General features: G+C 44.7%; 1 protein-coding gene across 1 annotated transcript in view; it reads right to left on the reverse strand.

Annotated features, from left to right (window-relative positions):
• CRIM1 (cysteine rich transmembrane BMP regulator 1) overlaps window positions 1-22,511 on the reverse strand; it is a 650,425-nt gene that overhangs the window by 72,892 nt on the left and 555,022 nt on the right. The window contains exons 11-12 of the mRNA XM_066595879.1: window positions 21,588-21,797; window positions 3,370-3,585 (exon numbers count right to left, since the gene is read on the reverse strand). Of these exons, the coding sequence (XP_066451976.1) occupies window positions 3,370-3,585; window positions 21,588-21,797 (426 nt within the window). The remainder of the gene's footprint in view (window positions 1-3,369; window positions 3,586-21,587; window positions 21,798-22,511) is intronic.

The raw sequence follows: 22,511 nt of genomic DNA on the forward strand, positions 1-22,511 counted from the left end.
CATAAGGAGGGTCCACGCATGTAAAGCACCTGCATGCAATGCTCATGTTGATTCCCTACAGTCATGCTCGCCGAAATAAATCATTGCCTTAGTTACTCTGACCTCTAAAATATCAGGCAAAGAGGACTATTGGCTTGATCAAGACCAGAAAATGAAATTCAGGTATGCAATGCCACTATCCAACTCCTGACATATGTCAAGGTAAGTGCAGTGATTTATTGACCCGAGGGAAAATGTAACTCTACAGCTGAAACCATGTTGATGCTTCTCTATATAAAATAATAAATCTGTTCAAGGAATGCCAATACAAGTCCTTTGTCTCATATCTTTACATTTTCTGAAAGAAAATTCCATTTTGGAACCTAATTCTTACACTGGCCCATTTTAGTTTAATAGTACAAACAGTGGGTATAAATTTGAAGAAATTAACACATACCGGTAACTTGTAGTTATTCTATATAAAATATATAAGAGAAGAAAAAGGGGGGAGAGAAAGGTGGAACCTGCTCAGGCCCTAATACGCCCAAAATCCATAACAGTGGCAAGATACCAGCCCTGAAAATGGCACCCTGTGCAGGAACCTGACTTTAATCACCTGACTACATCCCAAGAATAAAGGTGGGGAAATGCAACACAAAAATACCTCCTCAATAATCAAGAGCATAATATAGATGACATGAGATCATAAATATAGCACTGCACCTGAGAAACCACCCCTTACCAATCATGAGCATAATACATCAAATGTCCAAATAAAGTAATTCTCAGATTCAGAGAAGCATTTTTACACCATAGTTAGTTGGATGGGTAGTCTAAACAGAAAGGGACCAATGGGGCAATACGCTCGAATTCCTTTTAGAAAAAGACAGCATATCCCCATATTGCTCAGATGTACTAATATGTGGAGCCATCAGAGATAAATACCCATTTTAATATAATTGTACAAAAATTAGATGTACATTTTAAAACTTGAAGTGCATCACTCAGGTTGAACATGATGCCCTATCAATGATACACTTGGAATTCATTGATACAGATTCCTGACAACTCTGGCCATATGAGTTTGGAGGGCTGCCGCGAGAATCCTACTTATTCTACTTAAATCCTACTTAAATCCTGAGTTATTCTATGCTGATTGTACATTCGATTGATGTAATTGGCCAGAGTATGTTCTATTGCAAAACAGATATGAGTACATAGGTAGGTTAATAGGTGACAGAAATTGAAAATAGTGTTATAAAATATAAGTTCATGGAGTGCTCACACGTATAAGGGGCTATTCACTCCCGAAAATGGGGAACCATATGGTACCCCGAAAGGATCTATAGACTTTCATTAGTCAAACAGAGACCAATAATATCTCCATATGGCATGGTTTCCATTTGTTTCCACCATTTGTACCAGATGGAATACGGTAGTTGAGTGAGAAAGGAACAGAAACAATGTCAAATGTAAACTTTATTGATCTTTTTATTTGATAAGAGATAAGACATATTCTTGTGCACATTTTAATTCGTTTTTTACTTTGCAATCAGTTTTGTGCTAACGAAATTGCAGCAGAATTTATTCCATTTGTATGAGGTTGGATGATATGTGCAATCACGGTCAGTGCAATGCAAGGAGAAAAAATGTAATGCCCGATGATTCTGTATGCCATTTTTCATTTATCAGTTACTTTTACTGGTATTGAAACTTATTTTGGTACCTGGTCTAGCCAGGACAGGCTTAGAGGCAGCATCCTTATTCTGCACTGACGGCACAGCCAGGGGATTAGATCTTGCGACTTTTCTTCCAGCCAAGACTGTAGCATAACAACACTACAGAAAAGTTTTTGCAAACTACTATGTTGTACTTGCAGGTATGCCCCAACAAATGAATAGATTATTCACTATTTGCTGAGGCACTGTTCTTGTATACACTGAAGTTGAATCCATTTCATTTTCTTACAGTTACCTCCTTAGAGTCCTCCATTCCAATAAATATTCTCCAATAGCCCCACCGCCTCTGCTTGTTCCACCTCACTTGTGCCTCTGCTTAATGCTGTTGTTTATTTTGAAAACTTAATGACTTTTCAAATCATAAAAACTTTTTTTTTTTTTTTTTTTACAGATTTGCTTTAACTATTCCGAAAAGGCAGCACATAGGATGCTTTTTTATCACTAGCTCATAAACCCTGAGTGGTAAATCACCAACAAGCAATATTACTATAATTTAAACAATAGCAGAAAAAGAACCCACAAAACACAGACAAATCTGTTCAACACGCGTGATTCTTTTGTTGTGCAATCACATAGCAGAGTTTGGAGCTGTACTTGTATTCATCCGTCATTTTATGATTGAGGTTCTGCTGAGGGAAATTATACATATTTCCATTACTTATACCACCTGCAATTTAGTAAATTCATTATGGCAGCTGTTCTACCCTGAAGTGTTCTGACGCATGTGTAGCTCACAATGATGGCGTATTCTTGACATGACGGAAAGGTTTTGTCCATCAAAGCAATACTAGACTGTAATATATATAATCAAAATCAATTCTACAACTAAGAGGCAATCGTGTATACTTGTAATGCAATTGTCACTTATTTATGGATTCTGTCACCTGCTTGAGGACCGAGATGAATAACTTCATAAGAAAGCAATAAAATTGTATATTTCTTTAAACAAAGATGGCTGAATCTGGCAATGGAGTAAGACAGTCCAAACTCAATGCCTACATCAGTATTGCTTAAATAGAAACCGCTATGCTAATCTCGTGTTGCAAGCAGTGCCTTGAACCATTTGGATATAGCTTTACTGTGTGCATAAACCTTTAAAGAGGTATTCCCGTCTACTATTTATGGCATATCCAAGCAAATACCCAATACGGAGTTCTCCCTTAAAAGAAGGAGGGTTGTCAATGAAAATGGAGCATCACTAACTGTTTTTCCCATTGGCATCAATGAAGAGATGAATAAGCAGCAAGGCTGGGCTCTTTCAATAAATCAACTTCGCTGTTTATTTCAGTGGGAGAAATGGCCTGGATTGGTATCGCAAGCTCCATCCTACTGGAGTAAATGGGATTCAGCCTGCAGTACCAACCTAGTGCACTGTGTAACGTATAGAGCTGTCTGTCTGCTTTAAGGGATTGTTCCACTTTTAGATTCTGCATAAAGCAATCTCCCTCCATAGCGGCTTATTACAGGATTACCATTCACAGCCCATTCTTCAGTATCTATAGACAATTGCCTTTTTGCTGGATGTTAGTTGCCAAAACACTTCTGAGTACACAAGCAAACCTCTACATCACAAACCATTTCATTTTCTTGTGCCTATAAAACAAGGAACTATCAACTCATACAACTGTGTGAAAACATAGCCTTGTCATACCTGGGCAATGAGGACAACAAGAGTCTTGAGTACGAGTAGGGTTTTGACAAAGAAGAGGAGGACAAACTTCAGTCTCGCACAAAACTCGTCCACTATGACAAGTGCACTGAGTGCAAGAATCAATATTCCATGTCTCCCCTTCAATATAATACTCCCCTCCAGGAGCATGGCAGATAGAAGGGTCTGTGGACTCCGACTTCTTCCCACTGGAGTCATCTGTAAGACAGGATTTGTAAACAGTGTCAATAAGATTTAGCATTTATTATTACTATTAGAACCATAAAACATTTAGAATTTGCTGCAAGTCAGATGTAGCAATAACGGTATCTCTGCTATGGAGCATGTATAGTGCCTTGTAGTAAAGGACAATGAGCAGTGCTATTTAATGAGAAAAAACAATCGTATAGGAAGGGAGTTTACCGGTTTAATATACAGCTTAGGTACTGTATAATGAAAAGTTCTGCTACTTTATAATGAACTTTGTGTATCAATTCCTCAATTTAGAGATCTGTATTTGCAGTCAGTGAATCAAACACTTGCTTAAATATAAATGCTAAAAACCTGTTCATAGACTCTATACACACTTGTAATACTATGTTACCCCCCCAAAAAGACACTGTCTTATAATAATTTTTGCATCAAAAGAGGCACAGGGTCTTATTTTCAGGGGGTGTCTTATATTCACTATATTGCTATTATATAGCAAGCGCCATTGCTCCCGCTGGTCTCTGGCAGGTTTCTGTGCAGTCCTCAGTGAGACAGAGCATCTCTTGCTGATAACGGGGCTTGAATACCCCACCTCCAGCAAGAGTTTTAAAATTTCCAGGGCCTCCCAACTCTCTGCGCATGCGCGTGACGTATTGCATCTGGTGCGCAGACGCTGGCGACAGGGCCGGGGAGCACGAGGAAGACGCTGCAGGATGGGGGGTGAGTATTCCCAGCTCCACTCAGCTCCCCTTAGGGATTCGATCCGTAAGGGGAGCTGAAATCTTAACTTTTTTAAACTTTTCATTAACTTTAACGTGATTGCCGGTATCCGGTGGATACCGGCGATCGTGTGACCAGGGGTAGGGTTCCGCGGCCCGGGATGACAGCTCCATGCTGTCGGCTACCTCCGGCAACTGGCAGCATGGAGCTGTCACGTCCAGAGCCTGCAGGGCTGTCATTCCCAGAGGAGGCATGTTTTTACGTCCTCTGGGAATTAAGCCCAGCAGGCCAGGACGTAAAAAGGCAATGGGCTGGTCACTAAGGGGTTAAAGGGGTTTTCCGGTACAAAACGATTGATGACCTGTCCTCAGGATAGGTCATCAGTAGCAGATCAGTATGGCAATTTTGCCGATCAGCTGATTTGAGGAGCAACCGTCCACTGTGTGGTATCATAAGTGAGAGAACTGCAGTACCAAACTGCGCCACTACACAGTGGACAGTGTTTTTTTTTTATATATTTTTATTCCCCTATATGATTTTAACTGACAATACAAGTGAGTGGCACAGTAAAATAAATTATATAAGTGGCTACTAGAGATGAGCCAGCACGCTCGTTTAGGGCTGCTACACAATCGAGTAGCAGTCTTATCGAGTAACTGTGTACTCGCCCAAGCGGGGGTGCGGGAGGGGAGCGGGGGGGGTGAGAGAGTTAAGCAAGCCATAATTGGTGTGCTGACTGTTATTCCAAAGAATAGTGACTGCACCAGATGAAGCGGTTGAGAACTATCTTGACACTACGCTTTTGTCATCTCTAAATGCCAGTTTACGAAAAACATGGCTTAGATTAAAGGGGTTGTCCCGCGGCAGCAAGTGGGTCTATACACTTCTGTATGGCCATATTAATGCACTTTGTAATGTACATTGTGCATTAATTATGAGCCATACAGAAGTTATCAAAAGTTTTATACTTACCTGCTCCGTTGCTGGCGTCCTCGTCTCCATGGTGCCGACTAATTTTCGGCCTCCGATGGCCAAATTAGCCGCGCTTGCGCAGTCCGGGTCTTCTCCTGTCTTCAATGGGGCCGCTCGTGCAGAATGCCGGCTCCGTGTAGCTCCGCCCTGTCACGTGCCGATTCCAGCCAATCAGGAGGCTGGAATCGGCAATGGACCGCACAGAAGAGCTGCGGTCCACGGAGGGAGCAGACCCCGGCGGCCATCTTCAGCAGGTAAGTATGAAGACGCCGGACCGCCGGGATTCAGGTAAGCACTCTCCGTTTGTTTTTTTTAACCCCTGCATCGGGGTTGTCTCGCGCCGAACGGGGGGGGGGGGGGGGGGGGGGGTAAAAAAAAAAAAAAAAAAAAACCCGTTTCGGCGCGGGACAACCCCTTTAAGGGTGCAGAACATGCGGTCCACAATGCTATTCTGTGCGGCCCTAATCATCTGAAAACAAAAATATCTTTGCATGGCATGTAGTTTCCATACAGGAGGAGTGGCACATAGCAGGGCAACAGGAGCAGACCAGTATTAAGGGTGCACTGTGTAGCCATGTCTGGGTCTCCATTGTGGTTTATAGGACTTATGAAATGCCAGGGGACTACCTCAACATCAATCATCTGCAACAGAGAAAGTGACATGCATTGTCTTCTCCTCCCTGGAGTGCTGATTGGGCAGAGAGGTGACCCCCAATCTCCCAATAGGCTGGAGTCCTGGAAGTGGAATTTACTGAAATTTATACTTAGGATATACCATATACGTCTCAGACGGGAAAACCATTGCAGTCCTTGGAACTGGTTCTGTATAGCAATGTGGCCCTCAGACCAGAAAAAGTTGTGCTCCCCTGCTTTACATAAACTTTCTAACCAGTACTTTAAATATCATCTAATATCAGAAATTACATTAGTGAGGTGGGGCAACTGGTTCACAATAGCTTTCCCAAAGACCCTTCCATATCCTTTATACAGTACCATGTAGAATACAAGGAGGGAGTAACTAAATCAACAATCTTATCATGTTAAAGGGAATATATCAACTATATTTTTTTGCTAAGTAAAACCAGATAGTAAAGCATTTTCCATTTTTAATCTGTTTTTATTCTACTGTCTTTTCATGACTATGGGAGCATCTGTCTTACCTGACCTGCTTTTAACAAGGATGCTTTACAGCAGAAGTCATGGGCCATTCACTCACTAGACAAGAGGGGACCTAGTGACGTCTATGGGAGAGTTTTCTACACATGCTCTATGGCCTATGCGTGCTCACCTGTCCCAAACAGTCTGAAGGGGGCTTCATCAGAAAAGTTAGCTTTACCCCAGTCCACTGCAGTCCAGTCCATGTACAGTATCTTCTCTGATGAAGCCCCTTTCCCCGCAGAATTTCCGCCCGTACATGCCTGCATAGGATTGCATTACAACACGCAATTCTACGCAGACGGCTGTGGTTTGTCTGCGCGAAATCCCGCGCAGCAAACAATCCGCAGCATGCACATGAAAGAGCCGGAGCTGCAGGAGCGGGCGAGTTCAGCACGGCTCTCTGCAGACGCTCGGGTCTGGTCCCGCTGCGAGAATTCTCGCAGCCGGATCCGACCCGGCCGTCTGCAGGCTGCCTAAGGGGTGTCGTTTTTAAAATGGGGTCCTTTGTGGGGATATCTATCATTGTGACACCTATGAGCTTTTGCAATCTTGGCTTGGTGCTGGAAAATAAAGTGTTTCTCAAAATGTTGATAATGTTAAATTTGTATGTCTCCTAAATGGTAAAAAAAAAAATAAAGTTTTTCCGATGTGTGCCCAGAGTAAAGTAAACAGACGGAAATATACATCTTATCAAACATTTCTATGTTATGTTTGCACATATTTGAGATATTGCAGTTGGAAATGTGAAAAAATTTTCCCAATTTTGGCACTTTTAATAAATATACACAAATTCTATCAGCCTAAGGCCTCCTTCCCACGAACAGATTTCCGCTGCGTAATTCGCGGCGAAAATCCGCTGTGTTGCCCGCAGCTATTAGGTTCTATTGAACCTAATAGCTCAGGGCACGCGGTGCGGAATTCCGCACCATATAATCTCCTGTCCTCACCCGCGGCATGCTCTATTTGCTGCGGGTGTACGCGCAGACGGCTTACATTGCAGTCAATGGAAGCCGTCCGTTCACGCTATCTCCCGCTGTAGCACAGCGGAAGATAGCGTGAAAACGCTTCCCCGCCTACCGCCGCCACGTCATATGACGCGGCCGGCGCGTCATATAACGTGGTGGGCGTGTCATATGACGCGGCGGCGGAAAGCGTCATGCGGGACCCAGAACTCCGGATCCGCTGGTAAGTATGGGGTCTCTGGGGGGCGCCGTGACGGGCTTCCGCGGCGTAGCCCGTCACGGCCGTGTGCAGCCGGCCTAAATGAAGTACAATATGTGGTGAAAAACACTGTCAGAATCACTTGGATATGCAAAACCTTTACGGTGTTTTTCCATGTAAAAGTGACGTCAGATTTCCAAAATTTGGCCTGGTCATTAAGGCGCAAACAGGCTTGGTCACTAAGGGGTTAAATACTACACTAACAGGAACTTTAGTGTGTAGTATTACAAATTTCTGTGATTTTTATAATCCCTAAAAAGCTATTAATACAGTACAATTATAATTAGCAGTGATCTGTACTTCAGAATCGACTATTGAATTCAATGTCATTATAGATCACCAAGATTCTGTTTGTCAAACATGTACAAACACATTTAGCTATAGCAGATTTCTGGGTAGCTGAAATGCCCCCAAAGTCAGCTTTGTGGCCTGATACTCTGTCTACAAGAGAAGAACGGCAGCTGAGGTACAAAGCAATCTACCTTCGTGCAATGTGTCTAAAAACATTACTGTTGGCATTCAGTGGCCCCTTAAAGTGGCAAGTATTTTCTGGCTGTGAAGAGAAGTTCAGTCTATTTACAACAAGCATAACTTTTTTTTAGTTATTTTTTTCATGGAGGTCGGGAGAAAATCAATAACCTTTAGCTCAGAGCAAAATTTCAGCGACTTCTCTGAAGCCACGGAAGAATATCTAGTTTGACTCTTGCAACTCATCTTATCTAAATTTCGCACAAGCAAAATAGAAAATTATATAAGGCCTGTAGCCATGGAGATGGATGCAATAATACTGAAAAGGGTTTGCAAATTACTTACTGTCCCTGATCATCTCATCCTTCACAGTAAAAATTATTATTTCATAAAAGGATTATTCCACTTTGTGATGCATACCACATCAATTGTTGATTGGGGTACACACTGCTCAGAACCCAACTGATCAGCTGTTTCGGCATCCACTGTCACCACCAAAATACACAAGGTACGAAGCTGATGCTCTGAACCCTGTGTAGTGGCCGATGCTGGTATGGCAAACACAGCTCCCAATAAAATCAATTAAATCTACGCCTGCAATTACCGGAGCCGACCACTATACAGGGGTCAGAGCCATTTGCATCCACTTTGTACCCTGTGTATTTTGCAGATAACACCGGGTGCCTGAACAGCTGATCGGTCTGGGTCCCAAACGGCAGACCCCAACTGATCAACTACTGATGACTTATCTTGAGGTTAGGTTATCCTTTAGGATATGTTGACGCTTAGTGGAAATGATGTGGATTTTCTGCAGCAGAAAAATGCACAGAAAAATTTGAGGCATTTCTGCATCCTAAAGTAAGTCAATATCCACACAATTGGTGTGGATTTTGACTAGGTTTTAACTGCAGATCGGCAGCTGATTACAGCCTGCAATGCTACTCCTCTCCTATCCCTGACCCAGCAACCACTACTGAGCCCTCCGCCTCTGGTTAGGCCCACATCGGCATCACCAGACCAGCAGCAAAGGGCTCAGTAGAGGTTACCGGGAGAAGAGTAGCATTGTAGGCTGAAATCAGCTGCGGATCTGCAGCCAAAACTTAGTCAAAAACTGCTCCACTGGTGCGTATTTTGCCTCGGTTTTTGATAAGGAAATACTGTGGATTTTGCCACAGATTTTCCTGCTGCCAAAGAACCACACCATTTCCACCACATGTGAACATACCCTTAAGGAGTTTTATCCCGGTGACTCATCCATAGGATAGGTCACCAATAGCTGATGAACAGGGGTCTCTAACTTAGCATCCCAGGCAATCAGCTGTTCAACAGGCTAGTTATCATCTTGTTCAGAGCAGGAAGCAGATAGCTCTGTACATTCAACAGTGGTCAAACATGATAATACAGGCACAGCTCCTGCTGAAATGAATGGGAGATGGGATAGAGAGGAGACCTTAATCAAAGTCTCCCATACCCTTCTAACCAGAGAAAAAAGCCACATTCAATCATACACTGAGTTTGAAAAAGCTGCCTGGAAATGGCGAGGATAGTAGTACTTGAACATGCATAATCATTTGTCCGCAGGCGACCTAAAATCTGAGATTGGAATGTCCAAACTGGAGAACCCAGCTAAGATATCAAGGATGTCCTTTTGACATGTGTTTGGCTGGGATGACAGGAATTAGGTTTACCTGTTAATTCCTTTTCTGAAGTCATCCTGACAGCATACACATGGAGGATGTCCACTGGACCCCTGTTGGGACAGGAAGCGGAAAAACATACAAAAGGCACCTCCCGCCACCGGCTCACCAGTGTGTACCAAATAACTACAGTGACCCGGCTTTGCTTAATCACTCATTTTTAATACCGAAACCATAGTACAATACGTTACTTCACGTAGAGAAGGATAACTGAAGGGGAGGGAAAAAGCCCCTATGCTGTCAGGATGACTTCAGAAAAGGAATTAACAGGTAAACCTAATTCCTGTCTTCCCCTCGTCATCCTGACAGCATACACATGGAGGAATACCAACAACCAAGGGCTTTAGGGAGGGACCACTGCTTGCAGAACTTTCCGCCCAAAGGCCGTGTCCCGGCTGGCCCCCACGTCCAGACGATAGTGTTTTACAAAGGTATGGGTGCTTGACCATGTGGCGGCTCTGCAAATCTGGTCGGTTGTCGCCTGGGCTCTCTCCGCCCAGGAACAGGCGACCGCCCTAGTAGAATGGGCTCTAACTTCGCCCGGGAGTGGGATCCCTTGGGATCTGTATGCCTCTTCTACGGCCCTCCTGACCCACCGCGCTAGGGAGTCCTTAGTAGCGGCCCCTCCTCTGCGTGGACCCTGAAATTGAATGAAGAGGTTATTAGATTTCCTAAAGGTATGTGAGACCTCTAAGTACTTCAGAACTGCTCGTCTCACGTCTAGGTTATGGAACCTCTGTTCCGTAGTGTTCCGGGGTTCCTGGCAGAAGGAGGGAAGTACTATTCTTTGCTCTCTGTGAAAGTCCGTGAGGACTTTCGGTTGAAAGAAGGGGTCGGGCCTAAACTCTATCTTGTCCGGGAAGATGGTCATATATGGGGTTTTTATAGAGAGGGCTTGGATTTCCCCGATCCGCCTGGCGGATGTAATGGCCACTAGGAAGGCAACCTTATATGAGAGGGTCTTAACTGAGAGTTCTTCCAGGGGCTCGAAGGGGTGTGCGCAAAGGGCCTGTAAAACAAGATTCAGGTCCCATGGGGGCATGGTTCTTCTTATAAAGGGCTGAAGTCTGACTGCTCCTTTAAGGTATTTTTTGACTAGCCTATGGTCGCCTAACGGGAAGTCAAAGAAGGCTCCTAGGGCGGCCACCTGGACCTTAAGGGTACCAGGTTTTAGGCCCATGTCCAGTCCATCCTGAAGGAACTCTAGAATCTTATTAATGTCTGGTTGTTGGAGGTCGTGAATACTGTGCCCCAACCACCTAGAGAAGGTGTCCCACACCCTGGTGTATATGTTCCTGGTGGACTCTTTGAGACTCTCACATAAGGTGGTGGTCACCCTCCCTGATAGGCCCTGGTTCAGGTATTTTACCCGCACAGCTTCCAGGCCGCTAGTCTGAACTGTCGGGCTTTTGGGCAAATCAGGGGACCCTGTTGTAGGAGGTCGTCTCTCCACGGCAGATGTAGGGGCTCCTGTGTTGATAGAGCGGCCAGGAGCGGGAACCAAGGTCTCTTGGGCCAGAACGGGGCCACCAGGATAACGGAGCCCGGGGACCCCTGGATCTTCTTTAGAACCCGAGGGATCAGGGGGATAGGTGGAAAGGCGTATGTCAGGTCCCATTCCCATGCTTGGGATAGTGCGTCTATTCCCAGGGAGCCCCCGTCTGCCCCCCTGGAAAAGAACCGGGGACACTTGTTCTCCCGAGAGGCAAACAAGTCCACCTTTGGAGTCCCCCATCTTTCTGTAATCAATTGGAATGCCTCTGGATGTAGTGCCCACTCCCCAGGGTCTATCCTCCTGTGGCTGAGGTAGTCTGCCATGGCATTCTCTGGGCCCCTTACGTGGAACGATGAAACGGAAGACATCCGCTGCTCTATCCACCCGAGCACTTTCGCCGCCAGGTCTTGTAGTCGGGGGTTTCGCGTGGATCCCTGGTGGCGAATGAGGGACACAGTTGTTATGTTATCCGAAAATATCTTAATGGGTCTACCCCCGATCTCTGTCTCGAGGTCACGGATGGCCCTCCAGACCGCGCAAAGCTCCTTGTAATTGGAGGATTGAGTGGCCTCTTTCTGGTTCCAGCCCCCCTGGACATAGTGACAGCCTAAGTGGGCCCCCCAGCCAGTTGCGCTCGCGTCAGTGAAGATGGATACTGGGGATGCCGGGTCCCAACTTGTGGACCTGGCGAGGTTGGAGATAGACGTCCACCACCCCAAGGAGAACCTTACTTTATGAGTGAGGGTGACTTCCTGATCCAGGGAAGCTGGTGATTTGTCCCAGTTGCTCAGGATAAAGTCCTGGAGAGTTCTACCATGTAACTGGGCCCACGGGACTACTCCAATACAGGCTGTCATGAGACCGAGGACCCTCATGCCTCTCCTAAGGGAGACTTGGGAGGCTAACGAAAGTGCCCGGCTTTCGTCTTGGATCGTTTTTTGCTTTTCTAGCGGGAGGGAAGAGCACTGGTGGTGTGAGTCCAGGATAACCCCCAGGAACTTTTTCCTTTGTTCGGGCTGCAGACTGGATTTGTCGAAGTTAATGATCCAACCTAGCGACTCGAACAGGTGGAGGGTGAGGTTGACCCGATGCTGGAGTTCCGAGGGTGATCCTGCTATAAGCAGGAAATCGTCGAGGTATGGGACAATTAGTACTTTGTCCGTCCTTAGTGCTGCTACCATCTCCAATACTAGTTTGGAGAACACCCGAGGTGCGGAGGAAATCCCGAACGGCAGGCATGTGAATTGGTAATGCGAGACTGACCCTTCTATCACCAGGGCGAATCGAAGAAACTGTTGGGAGTCTGAGTGTATGGGAATATGATAATAGGCGTCTTTTAAGTCCACCGTGGCCATGACGCTATCTGGTGTGATTAGGGGGATCGCTGATCTTACTGATTCCATTTTAAATCTTCGGTATGTTATAGATTTATTCAGGTATTTCAGGTTGATTATAACTCTGTAGGCCCCGTTAGGCTTCTTAATAAGAAACAAGGGGGAGTAGCACCCTCTGAGCCGTTCTTCTGCGGGAACCGGGATAATGGCCCCCAGGGATAGTAGGTCCCGTACCCCCGACTGGAGGGCCCGGGCCGACGCGGCTGACTGGCAGGGGGTAACCACGAACCTCCGGGGAGGGGGGGCGGAAAACTCAATTCTATAGCCCTCTGAGACCAGGCGTAGGGCCCAGGGATTGGAGGTTATTTCGCTCCATCTATTGGCGAACCCCCTAAGTCTGCCCCCCCACCTGCCGGATCCCGATGGGCGGATTCTCACCCTTTCCGCCTTTGGGGTAAGACCAGCGTCCGGTTTTCCCCTTCCCCCTGTATGTTCTCGGGGGAACAAAGGGGGGAGGGTAGGAGGAGGAAGGCCGCTTGACGGGTCTCTCTGCTGGTAGCCCCTGACTTTTGTCTGAAGCCTTCTCCAGGAGTGTATCCAGGGAAGGTCCGAAGATGCGATGTCCTTGAAAGGGCAAGGAGCAAAGCCTGTTCTTTGAGGCATTGTCCCCTGTCCAGGCTTTTACCCAGACGGCCCTCCTGGCTGTGTTCGAAAGTGCCGCCGAACGGGCCCCGAACCTTACTGACTCCATCGAGGCGTCCGCCAGGAAGCCGGTGGCCTGTTGGAGGAGGGGAAGGCAGTTGGAGATATCTTCTCTCGAACCCCTTTGCGAGACCAGGGCCTGGAGTTGGTCTAACCAGACCGTCATGGATCTCGCTAACGACGTGGCCGTAATGTTGGTTTTCATGGTGAGGGCCGCCGACTCCCAGGCCCTCTTCATTGCCGAATCCACTCGTGAATCCAGTGGGTCCCGCAATTGGGAGATGTCCTCAAAGGGGAGGGCAGCCTTCTTTGAGACCCTGGCGACCGCCAAATCCACTTTCGGGACGGTGTCCAGGAACTCAATGTCTTCCGGGGTGAAGACCATACGATCTTTAAACTCCTTAGACAGAAAAAACTTGTGTTCTGCCTGTTTCCACTCGGTCAAGATAAGCTGTTTTAGGATATCATTGACCGGAAATGATGGTTTGGGCTGCGGTATGAGTCCCCGGAACAGGGTATCCTGGAGGGATGGCTGCTGCGGCGTCTGTTCCTCCACCTGCATGGTGTGACGGACCGCTGTTAGTAGCTGCCCCAGATCCGCCGATGCGAAGAAGTACTTCCTCGTGTCTTCCATGGGCGGTATGGATTCTGAGGGGTAATCTTCTAAGAACCCTTCCTCAGAGTCTGATTCTTCTATCCGTGACCGCCTTACCCTTTTCGTGGGGGGTGGAACGGAAAGAGACGAGAGAGAGGCCTCGATCTCCTCGCGGATCATAGCTCGGATGTCCGATATGCCCGAGGGGCCTTCCTCACGGACCACTTTCTCTGTGCAGTCTGCGCATAAGGGTTTGGTGTGTCCCTCGTCCAGTCGCCGCAGGCAGACTGGGCACTTGTGCACGCGCTTCTTGGCCTCTCTGCCCTTTTGTGCTTCTCTGTCCTAAGAGACGGAGACAGCAGAAAAAGGGGGGGGGGGTTTCCAGCACCTGATCCCTTCCTTACCCCTGGTGTGAGCCCCCGGAGGTTTACTCACCAGTAGGCTGCTCTCCGTGTCTTCTCTGGCCGACATCTTTACTTAGGTGCAGACCGAAGACATGTGGGGAATATCCTGCTTTTCTTCTTTTTTTTTTTTTGATTTTCAAATTTGGCGCCTTTTCCCTCGAGGCCCCGCCCCCCCCGTGACGCGGCCGTGCTGACGTCATGCCGCCGCGCCGGACCCGGGGGATACACTCTGCGTCGGGCTCTGAGGAGGGCGCATAGATGTCCGGGGATGTCGGATCGAGCGCGACAGTCGGCCCGCGCCGCGCGCTCTCCCCACCCCCCTCGCTGGCATACCTGCTCAGCCGCTCTGCCGACAGAGGATCTCTGGAAGCCAGGGTAACGGAGCCCGGGTCCTGATGTCCGGAGTGGGCGCCTGATGTCCGGAGGGCGGCTTCCAAGCCCTGCAGGTACCGGGCTGTATCTTCCCAGTGCGACAACCCCACTGGGCAGCGCGCTGGGGAAGGGTTCCCCGCAGGGAACGTGGTGCTGGTCTCTGAGATCCTGCGGGTGAGGGTCCCCACGTAGGGTCTCACCCGCGCAAGCTCTGCCAGCCCGACCAGAGAGTCGTCCCCCCACGGGCGGACAGGCTGCATAGGAATCTTCTTTCTTCTTTTTTTCCCTGCCTCCAGCATACACCTGGAGGCTTCCGCTTGGACTGTCCTGTAGGGACAGGAAGACACTGGTGAGCCGGTGGCGGGAGGTGCCTTTTGTATGTTTTTCCGCTTCCTGTCCCAACAGGGGTCCAGTGGACATCCTCCATGTGTATGCTGTCAGGATGACGAGGGGAAAAATTAGTATCCCAGTGCTCCAACTGTATTGGGAAACAAAGCTGGCTACACTTTTCAACACGACTATCAGAGGCAGTCAGATGGATGGATGGATGGATGCAACTATATAGGTATACAGTTGGATATGTCTGTCCATACAGTCAATAGGGCCATTTCATATAATTCTGTAAAAAGTAGCAGTCCAGTTAGGAGTTTAGTCTAAGAAAATGCTAGACCATATTTATCAATGGACTGCAACCATACTGGCCATTAGTTTCAAGTGGCTCTGACAAATCTGAAATGCGAGTACAATAGATAGGTTTTTTTCTCTAACTTAAGGCCAAGTATGGAGGGTATATTTACTCCTCAATGGTTTTGTTTCTGAGCCTTTTATTTGTAAGAAATTAGTATTTTCGTTTGCGCCACAGAAACAAATTTACATTTTCACATTGCATGTAATGTCATGTTCTCTATTAAACTGAATATCACAAGTCAAGTAGATATACCGTTTTGCTCAAATGTCAAGGGCTTCACAAAGTTTGCTGAGGACATCAAATTATTAATGGATTAGTAATAGGACAACCTTTGATGCTTTGCTTCAGAACTATTCCTTTTCTAAATCCAGTGTTCAAGAAGCATTTTCCCTAGTCAAGTATCCGACCTTGAGAGCATTGCCGACACACCTGACCTTGAAAGAAGTATAAGAAAGTAAAACCGATCTATTATAAGGCTCCTACCACATAATCCCTACAATGGTCATAAGACTATCGACTGCCCATTTATATACTTTTCACTTATCTCCATGTACATAAGATTCTGAATGACAATCATTGAAGACTTGCAAAGATCATATAATTCAATCATCCGAAAAATCTCTAACAGATGATTCTGAAGCCTCAAATGTTATTTTGTGTACAGTGAAATATACGTGAGAGACTGAAGATCTACAAGCATTTGGACAATGGGATGATTAAAGAGAATGCTAGTCTGTAAAGTGCAAAAGGACTATTTCACAGAAAGTTATAGGAAAGTTCCACCTTTGCTACATTTTTGTTAGTGTTCAAAATGGGAATCTGAATGATAATCGTTTCGTGTAAAAGTACCTTTAGTTATTCCTTTCTATCTAAAACCTCATGGAGTCCTCCTCCTAAGATAATTATGTGATCTCAATTTTGACTCAGCCTATGTGATGCTAATAAATGTACTCTACTATAGAAAATGCTTAGAGGAGGACACTGACACTCCTATCATAGCTAGTGATGATGATCACAAGCTCTGGTCACACAGCTATAAAAGAGGGGATCACAGCTCATCCTCCTGACTATAATACTTGTGGTCTATAGCTTATTTAGAAGAATATAGAAGGTAATGAACTAAACTGTCCACCCAGCAGGCAGAAATTGGGCTGATAGATTATGGGATTGATGTGAAAGTAAAAATCTCACCATCAAGATGCTGCCTGATAAGCATCAGATAGGAAGGTGCACTGCACGGAAATAATTATATACTGAAGAGACCTGCAGAATATGACAAGCAATCAGGTGAGGGGGGAAGGAATGGAAAATGTGTTTTTTATCAGAGTGGCCTTTTAAAAATAAATTATTCTGGATAAACACCTCCTATGCAGAGCTTCATATATACATAATAGCAGATGAAAACAGAGTATGCAATGTTTGATCTTGCAGTCATAATGCCATCCTCTGTCTCCTATTTCTTGTTAGCCTACCATGCATGTTACTAAGAAGTAGGGAACAGATAGATGGCAGTGTGACTGGAGGATTAGACTCCACAGGCTTTGTTTGTAGTCTGTTACCATTGAGACAAATAGCTCTGCATAGCAACTGTAGAGCCAAAACAGTAGGTGATTTATAAAGTAGTTGTTTGGGACAATAAAGGTACCTGAAACCAGTATGAGTCTACTGGTATGAGCCAGCAAGTTCCCTACAAGCACGTCTTCAACCTTGTTAGGGAAGAGGAAAATCTAGATCACAAGACTTGATGTCTGAACTAGGCTAGAAGTGCAAATGGCAGTACCACTGAACCTAGACTGGATTCAAATAAGTTTACTTCCCTGGACAATCCCTTTAATTTAGACTAACTGTAAAGTTGCTTCATTTTTGCTTTGATAGACTGAAACAATAAAAATAATTGGTGATAAAGGTGGACCGACATGTTACTTTGTACAAGACACCCTGATCAACCAAACCGTGACGCGCGTTTCACTGTTGACAAATTCTGTCTTCATTAAATATACAAGCTTCATTGAATAATGCTGGCTTTATGTATGCTACTTAGGGCTCCTGGGCATCTATGGTTCATATCAGATTTCTTCTCATTACGGAGTACTTCAGCATTTCTAAGTCAAAATAAATGCAAATAAAAACAACCGTGTTCCCCATCACAACCAGCTTTAATTTCCAAAGTGAATGTTAAGTAACCTAAGAAAGCATCCGCCACAGGCAACCAAACTATTTTGTTTTCCTTGCAGTAGTTTTTATATATTTTGCTACGATATTGCATTTCCCATTAATCCAAGTAATACCCAAAGTGTATCAAACTCAAAGAAATATCCCTGAACGTCAGTAAACATTTGCTAAATAGACACATGAAAACTGTAAAACTAGCCATAGCCTTGTAAACGGAGGATTATACTCAGGGGGTATCATGTGGATGTACCCCGTGAAAAAATAATCTCAGTGTAGGCATTTAAGACATGCAGCTATGGCATGCTCCTAATGATCACTGCTGAGATACAGATCCGTCCAAGGTTTAGACATGGATGGAAATAATCTTTTTGTAACCGACCCAAGTAGCTAAAGCCAAATTGTCTGAATTACTTGATTAATTTTGTCAGAGTGCCTTCACTTAATCCTATTTTTGTTGTGCAGTCTGGTTTAGACAGTTGGAACGGTTTCATCCAAGTGGAGCAGATAGCACAACCTTCTGCTGTGCAAGTCTGAAGCCTCTGTGTGAATCAACCATCAGCATTTGGTCCTGGTGTACAAAACAGCACGGGGTTCTTACCGCACAATGGTGGTATAATAACAGCTTATTAATAATAATTAGGTCAAGCGTTTACGTGGTTCGTTTTATTATGCAGCCGCAGATGGTCCTCATTTATCTCCGTTAGGACAGGTGGCTGAGGGCACAGTCAGGCTGCAATTTGCAGAGGCACTCTTCGCGTAAACCACAGCATAATGCCACAGGTCTCTTGTACAAATACAGGCACTTGACAGCTTTTGTTTGCCTCATTTGATTTATAAGGTGCGATTATAAAATGGTGCTTATTTGACACATAATCTAAAAGGCAGCATTCAGAGAAAGTTATTTTCTGCAACTATTGAAAATTAACTGACAGAAGAATTGCTATGTGGTGCGAGCTTGAAAAACAGCGGCTTTTAGTATCCGGTGACCTTGGATGAGTCCTGAATAGCTGTTGCGTCTTACGCATTTCATTGGCATTGATTAATAGCACCTCTTGTTCCACTATCTACAGTGCTACAGCTACCTCAGAAGACAATCATTATTAGCACAACAGGTTCAGATTCTATTAGCAGGAATGCAATGTAAAAGAGGCTAAATCCCCTTTGTTCTGCTGCTCTAAGGATTCAGCCAAGCTCTCCGAGGAATCAGACTGTGCATTGACATAGCTAATACTAAGTTAAGCAGGGCAGCTACATTAATCAGTCTATCATTGTTCTCATGCTTATAGTTTCTTCCTAAAGTCAAACTGCATTTCAGCTGATCGCCAGCAATGATGAATGAAGCTGGAAGACGCTCTATCTTGCGATATCCACTGGTTTGGAATAAAAGAAGAATATTCTAATTTGCTAATGATATTCTAGGGGTGTAACTTCTTCAGTAAATGTATCTGTTTTATTGGATAATAAACACTTATACAATATTCTAATACACTTTGTGTTTCGGTTTCTCAGGGTTGAATGGGAACCATTGTCATTTACTTCTAGAGGATGAAAATATGTTCTGGTCGTTTGTCCATTCCGGGGCTGCATGGCTTATGACAAAAAAGAGATAATAAAGCCAATAACTATACTTAACCCTTTGCAATCCAATTTTGGATTCAGGGTTTCCTAGGGGCTTTTTTCTTTCTGTCATTTCACAATGGCGTCATCTACTGGCTAGAGCCAGTACTGCGGTACGAGACATGCTGGAGAGGCCCCCAACAACAGAGGGGCCAGTAATATAGAGTAAGAATACCCTTCTGACATCGAAGCTGTACAGCCTTCAATAAGAATGTCTTCAGACATCAGACAGTGGATTGGAAAGGGTTAATGCCCAGTTTAGATGAAATGATTATCGTTCACTTTAAATGTGGGCAAACGATTGAATGATGAGCGAGAATAGTAAGGTTCTCGCTCATCGTTCCATTTCAGCCAGCATAAAAACAGTGCCGGCTCGGGCACTTATCATGGCATTTAAGCACTGAACGGTAAGTGCCCGAAAATCATGCAGGCTAAATGGGCTGCTCTAGCGCCAACAATCTGGTGATGATGTCACCAATTCGTTCCATTGGGAAAACGAGAATCGGGAGTCTCTCTGCTCGTGTAAAAGCGCCAATACTGTAATAGTGAGCTTGGCACCAATATGACCAACACATGACTAGGAAAGATTTCCATTTTTTCTTCATGTAAATATAGAAGGTTTCCAAAAAAAGACTACAAGCTGAGAATTGGAAAATTGTGAGGAATTACTAGAGAAAATATTTTGGGAAATTTGTATGACTTTTCATTATCCAATAAAAAAGTTTAAGGTTAATAATAAAGTTTTAATAATTTAAAGTATCATTATTATAAAATGCATAGAGCTCCATCAGTGTCTTAATGGAAGTCATATACATTGGCTCTAACATAAAACAAATTTTACAAAGTAGACATTGCTCATATTACCTAACCATTTAGCACTAAGATTTGTTAACACTAAGGGCCCTTTGGATGGGATGACTGTCCGACGTGATAGCAGAGGCGCCCAACAGTCGTCCCAGCGATGAGGACTCCAGTGCTTACACACAGGAGCGATTATCGCTCAGTGAATGGAGGCAGAGCGGGCCGGCAATTATTCCGATCATGATCTGATTTTTATGCCATCTTGACTCGAATGACAAAGGAATTCTCATTCGCTGTTCAGATTATGCAGGCATTTGGCATGAACGATTATCGTTCAGATTCCCATGATCCAGTAAACGTTCAGTGTAAAAGGACCCTTACACTACAGACCTGTGTTTCCCAACTTGTGGCTTGCAAACTAAATATGGCACTACTGTTAGCGGTTTCAGATACTATTGTTCAGTAGAGGGACTCAGCAGGTCATCGCATTATCATCTAGTTCTGTCTTCTGAATTTTACCATAAAAACCTACAAAAAGGTTTGAGATATCCGCTGTATACCAAACCAAAGCAATGACCTCCCATAGCCAGTAATTGGCTGCAGCAGTCGCCTGCCATAGGTCAGCAGCAGCCAGGAAGGTCAGAATGGCTGTGAAGCAAATTTAAGTAATTGAAAAACCCCTTTAAGTTACAGAAATACACAATACTGTATTCACATTCCAAGTAATAAACCATTTTTTCATTACTAGAATCGAATATGATTTCGGTATATGCACAAATATTATACAGTAGATACCTGGCTAAGGGCTGGAAAAATGTTTCAATTGTAAAATCAATGATAAACCATTTACATTATCCCCAAAGGAACTTGTTCTTAGATTGCCATTCACATGCTACAATGGGCATTTACTGGAATAAAACAATTGATTCCAAACAATAGAAATCTGGTGTATTACTCATTAAAGATGGCTTCCATACCATAGATAGATCTTAAAAGTCATCTGCAAAATATATGTATATAGATCTGTAGAAATGATTTACCGGTTATCTGTGAACCAGCAACACAAGGATTGTTGTATTTATCCCCGTGTACTTTCTGAAACCTGAGAGGTTACACTGAATAAAGTAGAATGGCTTGTGTATAGCAAAACAGACAGCAGGTAAGAGTTATATCTCTCCAATCCTGGCTTCATCATTATAACTTCATCATCTCGTGTAGAGTAATCAATAAAGAACAGAAGAGGTCAAACACTAGAGGCAGTGTTTATCAAAAGCTTTCTTGTACGTCAATCACTTTTTTTCGTGTTCAGTTTCATCAAAGGTATAGATGTTTGTTATCAATTTTTAACATCAGACACGCTTTATTAGCCAAAGGGCTTTCAATCACTCCTAACCTGGAACAGATCTGGATGATTGAAAAGTTAAAAGAAAAAAAAAAAGAGTAGCGACGCCGAGGCATGCAAAAAAATGGACTTTGACAAGAAAATTTTGGGAGAAATAAGACAAATATTATTAGGATTCCTAAAATGCCTGCAAAAGAGGTTAGTGACTATAATGGCTTTTGCCATCGATGCTTATGTCATTATTCACAATTACCTGGACACGATGGACAACACTGCCCTGGAAGAATGGTGGGATTGGCACAGCCAGGAACAGGACAAGTTATCAGCGCACACATTTCACGTCCATTGTGGCAATAGCATTCGCGGCAGCCATCATGCCAGCTCTCTTCATTCTCATGACGTCTTCCATCCATTGACAGACACGTGCCAGTCAAAACTGGTGGCCCAGCAGAAGACGCTGCTTCTATAAGGGAACAGCAATAAGATATATGTGTATAAACACCAAACAAATCTTTACATTTACATGTTAAAGGGCTATTCCTCACAGTAGGTCAACAATAGTTGATCGGCGGAGGATCACCATTCAGGGTCCCCACGATCAGCTGATTCTCCATCCCGCTGTCAATGTAGCGGGGCCAGGGCCGGAAGTCTAATAGGAAGGCTTCGATCCCCTTGAAATCAATGGGAGTGATACCTTCTATTACACTTCCAGCTCTAACTGCAATAAGGAGCTGGAAGTGCAATGGAAGGCACTGGTCCCATTGATTTCAAGAGGATCGAAGGCATTTTATTACACTTCCAGCCTTAACCACTTATGCAGCTTCACTGCACTGACAGCGGGCCAGAGGATCAGCTAATTGGTGGGGACCCCAAGTGGTGGTGAACCCCCACTGATCAATTACTGATGACTTATGCTGGAGATAATTCATCAATAGTAAGTGCGGCAATTCAGAGTATCATACACTTATCCCATATATTTCAATGGGACCAGCAAGTAGTACTCAGACCGGCTGCTATAAATAATACAGCACTCGAGTATGAACATGATCGTGGTCAGATGTAAATATTGAACAAGCTTTCACAAGAGCACCACTGCCCTTCAGTCAGCTGATCGGTGGGGATTCCAAGCAGTGGAAGATAGGCCATCATTTTTTAAAGGCTGGATAACCCCAGTTCC

The sequence above is a fragment of the Eleutherodactylus coqui genome, chromosome 3 (assembly GCF_035609145.1).
Source record: "Eleutherodactylus coqui strain aEleCoq1 chromosome 3, aEleCoq1.hap1, whole genome shotgun sequence".
Lineage (NCBI taxonomy): Eukaryota > Metazoa > Chordata > Amphibia > Anura > Eleutherodactylidae > Eleutherodactylus > Eleutherodactylus coqui.